Genomic DNA, 16824 nt, shown 5'->3' with positions numbered 1-16824 from the left:
CAAAATTTGTATTAAAAAAATAGAATAGTTTCTTTTGCAAAGTCCTCTAAATGGATTTGATTCCTACAACATCTACATTTTTGAATTTCTTCTTGAGCGTTTTGCACATTATCTGTAAAAGTTATTAACGACGTTGATCAATTGGTTATTGGAAAGTTTTAGAGTTACCTGCTTAGTTTTTTTTCTTGATGCAACGCTCATTTTTTATTTAAATCTTGATCGGATTTATTCCTTTAACATAAAATAATTCTTAGTTAAGCATTAGGTTTATTATATATATTTCTCACCATTTGACGTGATAGGAACTCACGACCTAGCTTTTTATCAGACACCTCGGCGCTGCCACGTTCTTTTCCCTTATCACTCTTGGATGCATCTGCCAAAAACAATATGTATATAATAAATATTTGATTACTAAGTGCTACGGGAGTTACCCAAAGTTAGAAAACGATAATCACGCTCATATTTAGAAGAGGTTCCTTCACCGTAGTGTTTGCCACATGCTATTTGCCAAATCATATACAAAGTACATTAAAATTGTTATGAACTTTAAATAAACTTGATATAATTTTACCAAATTCCTGATTTTGACTTTCTTTTGCAGATCCACATAAAAGATCCCCTTTGGATTGCTTGCGGTTAACTGTTCGGTTAAAATAATTTTGGTTTAAATCTTTTTCGATAGTTAGGAAAATTTATGAGTAATGAAATTCTGACTCTTACCAGCAGATTCATCAGACCCATACACTGGAGTTTTTCTTTCACGTGCAGAAAACAGTTGAGGACGGTTCGCATGGCGCTTTGATTTCGACGAAAACATAATATCAAAGGACATGCCACTTTTACAGACCTTCAAACCTGAAGCAGCGCATGGAATATCTTTTCGAGGAGTGTCCATTTTTGAAAAGATTCGTTGTTCTAAGCACTTTAAAATCTGGCAATCAATTTGTAATTTAATTTGTTTTGAAATTTTTGAAGTTAACTGTATTACAAAAAAGTTTAAAATGAATGGATTTCTTTTGGAATGAAAATTAATGAAACTTCTTATTTCAAAGTTATTTTTTTCTGTGACGTATGAAACAAAACATATCTGATTTTATACTAGGATGTTATTGTTGTTGTGGTTGTGGTTTGAGTTAGTGCTATTGCGCACTTTTACTCTTTATTATTGTTTTGATATATAATTGATATTAAATTCATACCACACTTTTACAAATGATAATGATACATCATCCTACTCAGGCCTGGTTTCAATCAGCTTGGGTGTTTCTAAATTCTTACCACAGCGACATCTGTAATTGGGCGATAGTAGGTGAAATATCTAAACTTTATTTACCTATAGTCAAAATTTGAGAAAATATTTTTATCATTTTATTGTGATATGACATTTTATGTGGTGTCAATTGATGTAATAATTATGCTTTAATTTGGATAAAAGTTTTATAGAAATGTGTGAAATACTAAAAAATGTGTATGAAAATAATTGTATATCCATCGCATTGTTTTTCCGTTGGGTTGTCTACGTCCGTTAAAATGAAAGCATAAGAAAGCATTGGTACATCCCCACCAAAAATAATTTACAGTATACAAAATACAAGAAAGTCACGAAAAAAAAGGAAGATTTACCATAGCTGTAAGCCATCATGGTGTTTGAACTCCTGATTGGAGGAGGAACTTAGAGAGTAGCAAGACTTGTCGACTTCTAGGTTATCTCTTAACTGAAATTGATGATAAAAGCAATCGCGTCTTATCATCCCCGTCATCTAAAATGTTTCACCTGATAAAATGAAATGATTTGTGGAAAATGAATATATATTAATATATATTATTATGAGTGTATGAGTATTTAAGGAAGTTGAATGAAAACATTATGCACTATGTTCATACCGAAGGAGACTATTTTAAATAAATTATAATAAAGATTAAAAATAATAAATGCTTTTTAAGTATTCTGAGATTGGAACAGACTGTGCATATTTTTTTTTTAAATATTTTTATTTTTTGTAACAAATTTACTCGTATTTCAGTTATATTTAAGCAGTTCTTAAATTTAACAATTTATTTAAATAAATTTCATTGCTTTAAAATATTGTTTTTATGGTAGACAGTAAGTGGATGCCTTATATTCTTTGCTAAGATACTAGTTGGTGACAGTTACAATTCTTTTTTTTTTTTGTAAAATTTCGTGTTTGTATTCCAACTCACGTCATTGAAATTGAGTTCCATTCAGAATTTTAAGTACACATTTGAAGTTATTTTAAAGTTGCTCACGTCCTAAGTAATTCAAAATCTCTTGAAGCGATTTAAGGACTCAAATTATGGTAAGGAGCAAAATTTGTTTATACACAAAATTTGATTTTTGGACACAACAACGAATATATATATATATATTTTTATATATTTATCCATAATACTTTCATTTGTATTCACATCAATTTTATATTGATGTAAATATTGCATATTGTATAGTTGTATAGTTTTATATTGTTTTATTTTATGTTATATGTATTATATTTTTATATAATATATAAAATGATTAAACAGAATTATTATCAATTAATTTATATAATCCATACACATAGATTATTTTTCCAAATATTGTATTACCAATATTAACACAAAACCGTTTTATTAATCGAAAAAAGTGGAACTAAATCTGTGACGAAGTAGTAAATATTGTTTTTGATAGTTTTAAACATCTTAGAATTGACGAATTTTAGATTACATCTAGTAACTAAAAGCTCAACATATCCATAGAACAAAATTTAATCTTCGACATCAATGACTGAGTGATAAGTATTTATCATGGCAATTCAATAGATGCTTTGTGATGTACTGCATAAGTGTTTTTGAGTCTTATATACGATTTCCTGGCTTTTGATAAACCTTTGTTGTACCCTACATTTGCGCATGTACCCTTAAAAACGTTGGTGGTTTTTCTGAATAATAAACTATATAGTGTATAGTACAATAATATAGGTATGTAGTAAATATTAGCACTTTGTCAGTTTTACATTATCGTACATAATTGGAATGGAAAATTACATAAAAAATATATATAGCTTTATAAATTATATAAAAGAAAACTATATTAACATATTAACTTCGAGAACGCTTCAGAATAAAGCTCAATATAATATATTGTCGTCATAAACAGTGGTAGGTCGTTTGTTCCTTTAGAAAAATGTCCCACACTTTAGCTGTATTTTTAATTTTTTAATAATTTTTAATAAATAATTTAATATTAAAAGTTTTATTAATATCTCATAATGGAACTTAGTTTAATTGTTTGATTTAATCAAATATTTCAATATATCGCCAATAATGTAGTTTCTTTTAGGACAACGGAAAATTGCCTATGTCATTTTCAATTGGTATATCTGGGTTAAATTTTTCAATCGATAATCACTTTTAGTGCAATTTCCATGTTCGAATGATAAATCTAGAGCAAAATGTATAACACTCGAGATTAATTTATAACACTCTACATATTTTGCCAGAGTAGCAAGATCACCGTGTAATTAACAACTAGCTGATATGACTTAAGAAATAAAATATGATTTGATTTGATATATATATTAATGAAAGATATGTCTACTATCCCTATTACAAAAATGTTCAATTTACAGATTTGACGGATCGAATAGATTTTTTGCTAACATTCCATCTAAACAATTATATTTCGAGATTCATATAAATGCTCATTGAATAGGTGATTATTACATCATGAAATAAGTTATAAATATTTTCGCTATTGAAGACGATTGTAGTTCTTCTAGCTCGTTTCATATCTTTAAGCGCTTAGTCTTTTGTGTGTCCTATTTTAACTTTGTTTGCTTCTAATATTGTTAGGCGGAGTAAAATCTATAATCTATATCTATAATAATCTATAAAAATTTCATGGAGTATTTTTTTATTAGTTATTCCCACAACATACTCTAGATCTACCCATTTCAGTTTTTTATTTTCGAGTTTATCGAGAAGTGATCTCTGGTATAATGGTACACTTTTTTGCTGATTTTTTACTTTATTTTGCTTTGTTTTGCTTATTTTTTGCAGTAATAATGCTATGTCGATTGTTTGTATGGAACGGAATTAGGAAAATGGCACTCTTAATTACAGCTGGGGAGAAAAAAAACTCTTCATGATATTGACATTTACACGCCAAAAATGTGAGTGAATAAAATTAACTATATTAATTAAAAGTCTTCAAAAGTCTTTCGAATTAAATATGAATAAAGTTTTAAAATTACTTTTAAATAAAATATGATTTTAAATAGGAAACCTAAAGAGATTTTCGAAATTTTATTTGATATTTGTGTCAATTAAAGTAATTGACCGAAATTGTTCCAATTTTAAATAATAATGATTTATCTGAAGTAACCACAATTATGGTCAGTTAATACCGCCAAGGTATTTTCGGTTTTTGTGACATGTGAAGTTTAGTTTTTGGTTTCGGCTTTGATACATCTTTAACTCCTTCATTTTGTTCTAAAGTGGAGCAGCAGGGCCTATCCTTCATAACTACTAAACGTTTTCCTGAAATACCATCCTTCTTAACTTGTGGTGTGAGCTTTTTTGTTGCTTTTTGCTGCTTAGGTAATTTCACATCTTTCGATTGTTTATTACATTGGGCATTTGTTGCAATCAGGGCCGGTTTTATTTCCATATCTTGTCGCAATGGCTTCATTACTTCATTCATCCGCTGTAGCATTTCTTTACACTGTTCATAGCGTAGGGTAACTTTTTCGAAAGTTGATTTTACTTCATTCCTGAGTTCTTCAGAACTAAGATTAGGTACATTATATTCGCTCGTATCTATAAATTCCAATTCTATTCTCTCTGCATGTTTTTGAACTGCGTTTTCAATAACTTCAATTTCATTTTTACAGTCCTTATTGCATTTATTATCTTCTTCTGTTTCATTATCACCATCATTTTTGTGAGAATGGCAAGGTGCTGGACACAGACGTTCATTACCTATTTCTCCCAGTATTTCTTTTTCACCATTATCTTTGTCAGATTTGTTGTTTGTTGGACACAGCTGCCCATTAACTACTTTTATCAATAATTTTTCGTCACCTTTAACTTCTTCTTCTACTGAACACAGGCTTTGACTTACTACTTCTTCCAGTAATTCATTCTGAACTTTACTGTCTGTTGGACATAGGTGTTCACTAACTACTTCTTCCAGTAATCCTTGCTCATTTCTAACTTCTTCAAAGTTAACTTCTTCTGCTATCACTGTTTTTTTATTCTTATTTTCAATGTCGTCAACCTTAAGTTGATTAGTGGCCAGCACTTGACTGTCTTGATATGGAGGGTCCTTTAATTTCGTAACATTTTCCATTTGTTTTAGCTTTGAAAAGCAGTCTCTCAATATTTTCTGTCTGGTTATGTTGACTTTGTGGGCGGCGTCTTTTAATTTAATTGATTCATTCTGAGCTTTGCGTTGTATACTTAGAATTTTTTTGGTTCGACGATCATCACACTGTTTCATCCTTGAACTCAATCTCATTTTCACAAGTTCTCTATAGCTTGTGAATAACTTAAGCCGATTCTGCTTTACCTTACTAACCTTAAGTAACACATTACAGTTTTTATAACGGTTCTGACACAGGCGTCTTTGTGCTGCTTCAAATAGTTTTTGTCTAATTTGTTCTAGGGTAGGTTTTTTCTTTATTATTGACCTCATTTTCTGATCAGGTATTTGAGCTGAGAACGTAATACCTTTTGACGTATTCGTCCATTTATCAGTTTTTTGAGTTTCATTTTCACTCAAGTATGGAGAACCAATATGTTCTTTATAAGGTATGGTTTGTGATAGTTTTGCAGAGTCTGTAGAATCTGTAGGAGTTCAGGTATTAGTTAAAGGTTATACTTTATTGTTAATCTTACCAGAATTCTGTTTTTGATCGCTTAAATTGAATTCTTTAGGAGTGATTAATTTTTTAAATGGATTCACCGACGTAGATGAAAATTTGATATCAAAACACATTCCATTTTTTTTCACAATAACATTTGTTGAGGTGCATGGAATTTTTATGTCATCCATATCCATTTTTTAGTAGAAATTGATTGTGATAGGTTTGAAGACTTCGCAATTTAAAGTATTAATGATTCACAAATTTATATGTTTTTGAATACGATATGTGAATTATACCAAAATTTTGTATACAGTTTTTTAAAAATATGTTTTCTATAGAATTTACAAAAATCTAATTAGAAAAGAAAAATTTTAACGAATATAGGAAAATTTCTTGGCTTACTTAACAAAGTATTTTTAGAAAAATGTCTTTCAAATTGCAAAGAATCTTTGAATGTAAAAAAATACGAATTAGAAATTAAAGTCTGGAAGTTTGGATGTATATGGCTATGCAAAAAATATCAACTTTGAAGTCATAACATACAGTGACTCCGAAACATTAGAAACAACGATATTTATCACTATCTTCACTGAAATATGATTAGCCAAATTTCATTAGTGGAACTCCGCTAACATATAAATAAAGAAGCCCATCAGTTGTTCAACCATCTGAGATATTGACGCAAACCCAACAATATTTTTTAAAATATTTTTTAATATTTTTTAGTATGTTAATAGGCCTTTTTTTGTACTTGTAATAATTTAATACAAATAGTTAGCTAGACAGATGTAACTAGGCGTTGGGTTGGGTAGGATGTAAAACACAAATTTAAAACATAAGCAAAATTGCTTATAACTGCAAAAATATTTATTAATCAAATTTTCTCTCATTGCCCACACAGTACCCCAGTTCCCCAGGTACAATATGCTTATGCCAAGTATTTCCAAATTAGGGTAACAACAGTTAAAATTGATTTTTTTGATTCCCCATAGTAAGAGCAAATACTGTATTTTAGTACAATTGTAGAAAAATTTAATACATTGCAAAAAAAAATCTGTTGTAGAACGCAATATATTAATATATATATATATATACATCTTACATACTTGCCTAATATGCTTAAAATTTTATACATTTATTAATCTTTAACGCGGTTAGAGTTCAAGGGATTTTAATATATTTATACTTCGCTATAATGTACATATATGAACTAAATTTTTTTAAAATATTAGAAATCCTTTTAAATTGAATTAGCTTGGTTATAACTGATCGTTAGCAAATTTTGGTTTCCATTTCCTGCTTGATCTTCAATATTCACTGGCTTAGGTCCAAATTTTTTCTTTATCAACAATTGAGATTGTTTCACTTTTGCCACAGCTCGCTGTAATTTGAGAGTCTCTGTATGAGCTCTACGTCTTATATTTCTTAAAAAAATTAATCGACTCTCAACAGCAATTTTCGACATAAAGGTCATATTTACCAGAGTGTCGGTTCGAAACGCAAAATTTAATTGCTTTCTATTTAACGAAACTCTGTTTATCTGTGAATCCTTTTTGCCCACAAATAACTGCTGTCTTTGCATTCTTCTTTTTTCTGCATTAACTAGTTTTTGATCGATTTCTGCTTTGCTAACCAGTTTCCCACGTACTGATTCCAGTTTTGGATATGTAACCAAAGGTTTTGGACAAGAGAATATAATTTCGAATGATAAGCCACCTTTGGTTACTTTTCCTATTGGTTGGCTAAAAGTTTTATTAGAAAAATACCAGAATGGATTGTCATCCGTTTGTGTTGCACGTGTTACTTGTGAAGTTTGCATCTGAGTCTAAAATAAAATTCAAATTTTTTTTTTGCAGTTATATATTTCACTGCAAGATCTAAAAGAACTTACAATTCTAGATTCTCGAGCATATAATCGTGCTATTTCCATGTTCAATTTGAGGATTTCACTTTGTAAATTTGTGATATTCTCATTTTGAGCACTGAGGGAATCGTTGATTGAAGGCAACATTCTTAAAGTTAATAATTTTGAGCCAATTCGGATCAGTGTTGCAATTAATCTAATCATTCTGTATTTGCCAAAATTTTGAATTAATAAACTGCGAAAATCTATCTACCAGTTTTATATATGCATAAAAATTGATTCATAAATTCTTTTAAAATATATTGATTCTTTTTAAAATTATATATTGTTTTTAAAATAGAATATTATGAACATTTTTTACAAATATTTTTCGAATTTTGACAGAAATGTCAAACTGAATTAGTCTTTTTATTTTGACATTTAGCACTTTGTATTTGAAATTTAAAGATGCAGGCTTCCCATCAGCCTGCTCCCAACTCTGTGGAAGCTGGCAGAACGAGTAATCCTGGGTAGGCTAAAAACAGTGGTGAACGCCCTAAATATCCTTCCGGAAGAATAATTCGGGTTCAGAGATGATCTCTCCACGGAACTACAACTAGTCGGAACATCGCAGTTGATACTAAAGTATAGGAATTGTTATAACAGTAATCATAAATATATTGATGGTATAAACAGGGTTATCTATTTTCTGGTCCTGTTTTGATAGTATAGTTTAAGTGATATATGAATTTAAAGTAATGTACTAACCGCTGCGCGTTTTATAATTGCGGGCAAATTAAAATAAAAATAGTGACAAGTCTTCGTATTAAATTTTGTTAAATGATGAGACTCGTAAGTAAATGTTGAAAGACAATTGTATTCACAAAACATCACTGTTTGATACGGTATAGGCAATCGAACTCTTTGCCCCCAACTCACATACCTGCCTTCTTGCAGCCATGTGGAAGATATGAGGTTTTAACCAATTTTGACATTTGTTTTCATTGAACGTAAAATTTAAAAGTTCATTTAAGTGATCATAAATAAAAATTATTTGATATTAACTGACTTCTAATTTTAATTTAATTATAGTATTTCTTAATCAATTAATCTTATGAATTGATTACAGAAAGAAAACGGGTATTTAGGGTCGAAATTATTTATATTTGTTGCTTAAAGTTTTCCCACATACATATGAAAAATTAGAAACGGACCCTAACAAGGATATAACAATACTATAAGGATGGATTCACTAGTATTTTTGGTATCCATATTTTGCTTTGTTCATTTTGTATATGCTGACCGATAGGCAAGCTTAGAAATTTCGGTTCTAATTATTGTTTTGAATAAGAATGATCTTTACAGCATAAAAACCATCTTGACGAACCTGATATACCCTTTACTCAATGTAGTTTGAGAAATACAAATATTTACATTTATGTATATACATTTGTATATACCTAAATGTGAGAAACATATTCTTTTTTTAATTTGAGGAATTTTTTGCTTTGTATATATGTTTTTATTATTATTATTCTGTATTTATTATTCATTGCTATTAATCCAAATAGAGTATTTGGATTTTGTTCAAAGTCCATTTAAACATTAATAGGATTCGCAATATAAGTAGATTAGCATATATATTTTGTTATTAAAATATTCTGTATTCTCAAAAGCACTAAAATTTTATTTTTAAGCTTGTAATATTGATATAATAAAAAATGATTTATAAATAATTTTTATTTGCTTAACAGTTAACAGCATTCACTCATACGCTCCGATGTACCAAAAAGCTTAGTTTGTATGAACATTTGTTGACATGTGAAAAATAAAATACATAAAATTCATTAATAAATTTAAATTAATGTACAGTTTGTTGTTAACCAAACCAAAACTTAAAATTTAATAAAAATATGATTTCAGTTTAAATTAAATAAATTAATTTTATTTATATCTTAACATTTATATTTGTATTTGTAATTAACCCATTTTATTTCACTTTATTTAAAAGTATAGTGAACTCTATAGCTTTCCATATAAATTGAAAGCTTTAAAGAATACCTTTAAAATTCTATTTTTACATGTCAATTAAAATGTTTTTTTTTGTTTCTTAGTGATATATGTGCATAGTTTTGCATAGTTTTGCACTTGTTTTTTGTTTATTGTGAGAATAAATTGTCTCTGTTTATTGTTTAACTTAATTTTACAGAAACTACCGTTTCTAACGCACACAGAATTCTCAAGTAATTTTCCTGTTGGAAATACTCTGAAACTTAGTGTAATCCCATGAGAACATAAAATGTTTCCCATTTGTCTACTTGCTTTGTTGTCAACAACTTTTTTAATGCATTTAATGAAGTGTGCAGAGATGTTGATCACATATAAACATTAAAGGACGTAAAGTACTCGAAACCATCTTCACATGTATGTAGCTTGGAAAGGATTTTCGAATCGTATGAAGTATCGAAACTTAAAACGGAAGAACAAATATTGAAAAGGAAAACAAAATGTTTTATTTAAAGTTCATGAGAAGGAGAAAATATGGTATGAAAAATAAAAATAAATATTTCAATTTAATGGGATTAGTATGTTAACATTTAAAGTGTTAAAAAATGTACTGAAATAACAGAAACTTTTACTTTTTGAAATATATTTAAAATTGGAATATTTAAAAAAAAATTTATAAAAATGTGAAGAATCGAATAGCAACGAAAAGACAAGAACAAAAATTGTTCTTGTGCAACCTTGACTACTTGTGAAAACACACAATTAGTTATCGCTTATAATTTAACAGAAATGTCATCAAATTAATATGATGCACTTTTCCATTTGTTTAATTTGCTTCTTCTTTAATTTAATTAATGTCCTTGGAGTAATTAAAAAGACTTTTTAACTGTCATACATTGAACGATATTTTATAGAAGAGTAAAATTTGTCAGTTTCTACCAAGAACTATTAGTTACAGCTGTTAATGGAGGAACTATAATATCGTTTAATGAGTGAAGGGTGTTAGCTATTGATTTGAGCTACAAATTCATTCTGATTGAAAAATTTTGTTCTATAAACAAGTTCATGTGATTTCATTCAAGACAAGGAAATCTTTGAATGTATAAAGTTTGATTATAAACTCATTATAAAGAAATTCGAATTATTCCTAAAACCACTAATGATGAGTAACTTGACAATATTCGAAACAGCGTTGTATGATCAGCCAAATTTCTATAATTTAACTAAATTTTTGTTCTTGTTTTTTCTTCGCTAATCGACTTTTGAATAGTTCTTTTCGTCACGCGTTTTGTCACTGTCGTCAAGAAAAAATTAACATTAAAAATATAATAAAATTATAAAAAATTGTCGAAATATAATGTGAATTCACTATTAGAATGAACACAAAAATGGGATAAGTTTTTTCTTCTTTAAGTATGTGCTTTAATGCAACTTATCAGCAAATTTTTTTTCCCATTTTAAGTAGTGTAATTCTATTTTTGTGGTTTTTTATATGATAAAACCATTATTTCAAACTTTTTATCATGTGCGTTCGACACATGGAGCTATTGTATAAAATAATATTTTTTTTCCTGATCATAACCATATGCTAATGATACTAACCACTTAATCGACACCTCTATCAAATTATCTAGAATAGACAAAATCAATTTGTATATATGGGTCATTCTTTCACAAACCGGACGAATTTTGGCGAAAAATGACCACATGATCTCCGATTTGTCTGAAAATTTTTTTATGAGCTTCTTTCATAAAATAAGAAGACCCGTATCTCGGGAAAAAATTTTGCAATTTTTTTCCTTGGAGATATGAACTCATAGGGTTTTGAGAATAGAATAATAAAACATGTCTTCAGAATTATTTTTTATATTGTAAGTAATTTTTTTTAGAAAAATATAATTATTTTTTCTTCTATACTATATGTAGCAAACAAAGACAATAAGTCTTATACTTCAATAGGACTAAACTAAACTCAGCTAAATATTCTCTTATTGAAGAGAATACTCGATTGTGTTAGTGTTCATATTTTCTGTGTAAGAGCTAACTAGAACTATTAAATAAAACAGAATCCATCAAGCAGTTAGTATTTACTTTGTAACATTTAAAATTATCATGAGCTATGTGAGCCAGTGCCTCACCTTATATACATTTTTTTCAGTTGATTTACGTATAGACTGCCACCTTTTGTGTGACATTTCCTTATGATCACAATTGGAATGAAGTGTGTTTTTCGAAGTGGTACTTTCAGTTCCGGGTATAGAAACAAAATCACACGAGGTTATATTAGGGGAATACGATTAGATCTTATACGATTGCATGTGCTAATTTTTTTTATTTAAGTTTCTTGCGCAGCGATAATACTGTTCCATCACAGAACCCTTGTAAATATAATTTCAAAAATAGTTAATATGAGCACATTTCGCCAAAGATAGTTGTCAAATTTCATATACTAACAAAGTACAGTGCAGGCAACTAACAGTAAAAACTGCCGGTTAGGCATATCTTTTAGGCATATTTTTCAAAACACTGTCAAACTTCCATAACTCGAAGTACCATTTTGCAAAGAAAAGGTTTGACTTATGAAGACTTCGAGTTAGAGAATTTTTTCTTTTATTTATTTTTGAAAGAAACTAGAATTACGTTTTAAGATATTTATTTATTTGCAATCAAATACAGTACAGTTATAGTGAAGTAAAATATTCAGAAATTAGGGTTTGGGATTTTAATATTTTTCTTATTTTCAGTAAAGAGAGATTGCACTTTCTTTATTCTTATAACTCACTCTTATAGTGATCATCAGTTGTAGTATCATTCGTTTGCAAAAAAAATCAGAATTTTGAATGAGTCTTCTACTTCATTCTTGGAAGACTGATGAACAATTTCATTCACCGAATCAGCCTCATCAACATTTCGTTCCGCTTAGAATCGGATCCACTATAATGAGATATAACTGTAGGAAAGCTTGATGTACAAATTTCATTGTCAAGCTCTTTATAATAGAATCGATAAGAGTAGCATTAAAAGTTATTTTATTTACTTTACTTTTACACTACTTTGACATCATTTCAAGGTCTTCATCAATATTATTCAAGAAAATTAAAAGAATTTTTTTTTTAAGCAGTGCGCTACCGTTTGACTATCGTTTGCCAGACTGGCATTTCCACAAAGAAGTAATATAAGAAAGAAAAAATTGACACATTTGGTTTGGAAAACCGGACTTCCCCTAACCTTAAAACAAAAATTCGACTTATAGAATGCACTTTCCCATATTTCTATTGGCACTTGACAATATTTTTATTCGAGTTATAGAATTTCGAGTTAAGGAAGCAGAATTGTATGTAATTTGCTCTTTAAAACCGTGTTGCACTCCTTTTTGTTCAAGTTATAGAAAATTCGTGTTGTAGAAGTTCGAGTGATAGAAAATTTGACCATATAAATAATTTTTATAGATTGTGTAAAGTTTGTCAGTTTTTAAATTTATAAATTTGAAACAGGTTTATAATACGAAAAATTTAAAATTAATCATATCGTGTTTTAATTTTTCATATTGTTCACTAAAGCCTATATAAGATTTAAAAAAATAATTAATTTTTATTGAACTTCAATTCATGCACAACTATTCCTAAACAATCCAGACTTCAGAAGTAAAAAGGTAATATTTATATGGATTTAAAAAGTTTTTGATGATTTTAGATCTACCTGTATAAGCACCCGAACTTATATTTATAAATTGGAGATAATTAAGTTATATTTGCTTTTACATTTTCTTTACAAACTAACACTTAAAGTGATAAGTTATTTCAAGCTGCTTTGAGATAAAAGATATGTTAACTTCTACAATATGGAAACATCTATAACAATACAACAGCTTAAAAAAGAGCCTCCTGGGAGTATATAAATCATAAAAGCCTCACTGTGTTATAAATCATGTGGAAGAAGTGATGAAGTGTTTCACAGAGTTGTGAAAGGAGTACTCTTTATCGCAACAGTATCAGACAGACAACTTAAAGGATTAAATATAACAATATTAACTGGAAATGGCGCGCTGCCTGACACTCTGACATACGTTTAAGGGAAATTCTTATTAAGAAAAAGTTTTGTTCCGACTCCGTTGGAAAATTTTTTCACTTTATTTCCTTACATTTTCAAAGTTTTTCTTTTTTTTCACTTTTCACTTTTCAGTCGCTTTAATTTGATTTGTGCAAAACGGTTGAAGTGTGCTTATATATGTGTCACAAGTACACAATAAAAAGCCTGAAAGTATTCGGGGCAATATTTTTTTCAGAGGATTGCGGTGGTACTCCAGCTGAGTAAGCCAAGTTGGCATTAACACAGATTGCAGGAGTAAAAATAGAATAATGATAGAAGCACCGAAAGTGAGCGAAAGGATGACTTGGAGTTGGAATGTTTTGAAACAGTTCTTAACAGCATCGCAGTTTCACTTTCAAAATAATTTCAGTCATATTTTGAGCTTATGGCGCAACTTAGAATTAAAAAAAGAAATTAAAGGCATTTACTTAAGTGTTGTAAATATTTGCACAACGTGTTTACATTTGTTACTTTCTCCGCACAAGTAAAAAGTATTTCGCACATGTTTAACTTGTTACTCGGTTTACTTAAAACCAAATTTACCCAGTTATGTGTGTTGCGTGTGGAAGCATTTTTGCAGTTAAAATTTATTTAATCAGTGTTTTGGTTTTTATAAAATTTTCATACTCTTTGTAAAATAAGTCTTTTATCCATGAAATTCGTGGTAATTTTTGCAAGATGCATTCACATATTTTCGTAAATATTGAAGAAAAATATGATAATTAAGAGTGATGAAAAAAAGCTTGCCAAAAACCTGGTTATTATTTTTGATTTCTATAATTAGAGAACACCGATTATAAATTTCTGGTAGCTTTCGCAGCGTTTCATATTTGATATAATTAATTAATTAAATTATTCTACAGCTGGCTTATGATTTCGTTGTAATCTAAGCACAGCAAGTGAATGTGGCAATAAAACTTTCATGGCAAAAGTAACAAAACTCCAGTAAAATGTGAGAACATAAAAGTCAAGTAGGGCTTTGAGTCAGTTAGTTAAGGAGCGCTGACTCTAAGCTTCAAAATTGGCAGAATATGAATTCGATTCCCGGTACTTGCAGTCTCAAAAAAAAAATTTATTTATGAATAATTAAATACAAGAATTATTTCCAAGTCCACTGATGATGGGTATTTGGCAATACTCATAAACAGCTGTATGGTTAAGCCAAAAATTCAATAAAATAAAGTAATATAAAAATGAATTTCTATTATTGTAGTTCACTACTATTCAAAAAACCTCTTTATTTGAGTTTTGCATCCAAACCCGCTGGTTACCCACCTGATGTCACCCTCCAATACTTTTACAAGGCTGAAAAGAAAAACATCGAGGCACGTTTTAAATATGTATATGTAAGTCACACACTTTTATTTCAATTATTCCTTTTGATCAAAAAACAACGAGAGGCCTATTTTTGAATTCCCGCGATTATCCAATCGGTTATTTTCATGCTGGCAACACTATTATACACATTCTGTTAAAGTTTAACGCATATCGTACGATAAATTTTTGCTTGGCGTTTATACAAAGGAGTCGAAAAATAATCGTGTGGCGATTTTTATAATGGACCAAAAATTAAAACAACGTTTTAAGTGTGCCGAAACTGTTAAAAAATGTTAAAAAACGCCTTTAGTGATTTGTGTGTGTCACAACTACGAGTATACGAATGGTTTAAAAGGTTCAAAGACGGTCGTACAAGCTTGGACCATGATGAGATCCCTGGCCACCAAACAACTTCTGTTACTGAAGAAAACATTGAATAGGCGAAGCAGATCGTGTTGAAAAATCGTTGTGAACCGATTAGAGAGATTGCAGTGTTGTTGGGGATCTCATATGGATCGGCCGAACACATTTTAACTGATGTTTTAGGACGCGTCGCTTCTCAGCTGTTGGCAAAAAAGCTGAATTTCATTCAAAAATAGCCGCAGTTTTTGGCCAAAAACTGCACCAAGATCAGCAACCAAGCACCGTACTCCTCAGATATGGCCCCGTGTGACTTTTTCTTCTTTCCCTGATTCAAATTGCTATTGCGAGGAACGCGTTTGAGATCATAGAGGCCATAAGGTAAAAATCGCCACACGAAAATTTTTCGACTTCTTTGTATAGACGCCAAACAAAAACTAATCGTACGATATGCATTAAACTTTGACAGAATGTGTAAAATAGTGTTGCCAGTGTGAAAATATAAAAAATTTACCAATTGGATGAGCGCGGGAATCACAGTTCTCGTGAATAAGTTATTTTTTGATCACAACGTATTTAATTGAGGAACCTGTCTAGAATTAGAAGTTAAACAGTCAATTCAATTTCATTATTTTCATTATTAGTCTTTGCCACAAGGAAAATTATGATTATTTTAATTATATAAATTTTAAATAATTATGCGTAAATAATAAAATTTACGTTTTTTTTCTATATACTTTCGCAACAAAAATAAACCAAGAGTTAAAAAGAAAAGTGTCTAGTTACGAAATTTGGCGTTTTTTAATTAAATTTCCTCCAAATGAAATAAATACATTTCAACATTATAAAAAGCATCCTTTACCAACAAAATGATAATTATGCATACTTTGTTTTGTGTACTTAAATAAAATTAGTTTATTTATATAATTTTGAAAGAAAAAAATTAACTTAATTGCTTTAAGTCCTTAGTAAAATAAGCCACATTGACCGCGCCATTAAACAAACACCAACAGTTTTTGAATCAAAAAAAATTTGAGAATATATAAAGCAATTTTACATATTTTATCCTGGCATTTTTTCTATCAGTTAATCCTCCTGCGCTGGCTATTTTTTGTATTTTTGATTTTATTATTTGTATTTCTTTTTATTTTGTTGAAAAATTTTTTCACTCTTTCCTGTTCCATTTTAGTTTTGTTAAACACCAGAAAACTTTTTCCATGAAGGACTAAGCTCAGGCTCGTTAACTGCTTTGGGATAAAATTCTGAACAATAAATTTTCTACAGTCCTTGCCATCATTGATTTCACACTTCAGGCACATCTTTTGCCTTCAATTTCTGTGA

General features: G+C 29.2%; 3 protein-coding genes across 4 annotated transcripts; all 3 read right to left on the bottom strand.

The window, feature by feature from the left end:
- Window positions 1-205: 205 nt before the first annotated feature.
- On the bottom strand, window positions 206-1002 carry LOC119686049. The gene is made up of 5 exons (XM_038100509.1): window positions 724-1002; window positions 575-643; window positions 435-503; window positions 288-376; window positions 206-231 (listed from the first exon to the last, which is right to left on the bottom strand). The coding sequence occupies exons 1-5, from the start codon at window positions 896-898 to the stop codon at window positions 226-228; spliced, it is 408 nt and encodes a 135-aa protein (XP_037956437.1). The 5' UTR covers window positions 899-1002; the 3' UTR covers window positions 206-225.
- Window positions 1003-4292: 3290 nt separating this feature from the next.
- Window positions 4293-6191, bottom strand: LOC119686025. Of its 2 annotated transcripts, none has more exons than XM_038100483.1 (2): window positions 5899-6191; window positions 4293-5838 (listed from the first exon to the last, which is right to left on the bottom strand). In XM_038100483.1, the coding sequence occupies exons 1-2, from the start codon at window positions 6059-6061 to the stop codon at window positions 4400-4402; spliced, it is 1602 nt and encodes a 533-aa protein (XP_037956411.1). In that variant the 5' UTR covers window positions 6062-6191; the 3' UTR covers window positions 4293-4399. The 2 variants fall into 2 exon arrangements, with proteins under 2 accessions (XP_037956411.1, XP_037956409.1); XM_038100481.1 differs by having other exon boundaries at window positions 4294-5847.
- An 832-nt stretch (window positions 6192-7023) lies between these two features.
- Window positions 7024-8023, bottom strand: LOC119686038. Its single transcript, XM_038100495.1, has 2 exons — window positions 7759-8023; window positions 7024-7692 (listed from the first exon to the last, which is right to left on the bottom strand). The coding sequence occupies exons 1-2, from the start codon at window positions 7933-7935 to the stop codon at window positions 7108-7110; spliced, it is 762 nt and encodes a 253-aa protein (XP_037956423.1). The 5' UTR covers window positions 7936-8023; the 3' UTR covers window positions 7024-7107.
- Between the last annotated feature and the right edge of the window lie 8801 nt (window positions 8024-16824).

The sequence above is a fragment of the Teleopsis dalmanni genome, chromosome 2 (assembly GCF_002237135.1).
Source record: "Teleopsis dalmanni isolate 2A chromosome 2, ASM223713v2, whole genome shotgun sequence".
Classification (NCBI taxonomy): domain Eukaryota; kingdom Metazoa; phylum Arthropoda; class Insecta; order Diptera; family Diopsidae; genus Teleopsis; species Teleopsis dalmanni.
This window is presented reverse-complemented; position numbering and strand designations above follow the sequence as displayed.

What these genes read in the sequence shown, in the direction of transcription:
- LOC119686025 (XM_038100481.1), bottom strand. Translation starts at nt 6,061, where the DNA reads ATGGATATGGATGACATAAAAATTCCATGCACCTCAACAAATGTTATT. An exon ending in CGATCAAAAACAGAATTCTG is followed by an intron (nt 5,848 to 5,898) that starts GTAAGATTAACA and finishes GAACTCCTACAG; the next exon opens with ATTCTACAGACTCTGCAAAA.
- LOC119686049 (XM_038100509.1), bottom strand. Translation starts at nt 898, where the DNA reads ATGGACACTCCTCGAAAAGATATTCCATGCGCTGCTTCAGGTTTGAAG. An exon ending in AAGTCAAAATCAGGAATTTG is followed by an intron (nt 504 to 574) that starts GTAAAATTATAT and finishes TTTGGCAAATAG; the next exon opens with CATGTGGCAAACACTACGGT. An exon ending in TTATCGTTTTCTAACTTTGG is followed by an intron (nt 377 to 434) that starts GTAACTCCCGTA and finishes TGTTTTTGGCAG; the next exon opens with ATGCATCCAAGAGTGATAAG.
- LOC119686038 (XM_038100495.1), bottom strand. Translation starts at nt 7,935, where the DNA reads ATGATTAGATTAATTGCAACACTGATCCGAATTGGCTCAAAATTATTA. An exon ending in ATGCTCGAGAATCTAGAATT is followed by an intron (nt 7,693 to 7,758) that starts GTAAGTTCTTTT and finishes ATTTTATTTTAG; the next exon opens with ACTCAGATGCAAACTTCACA.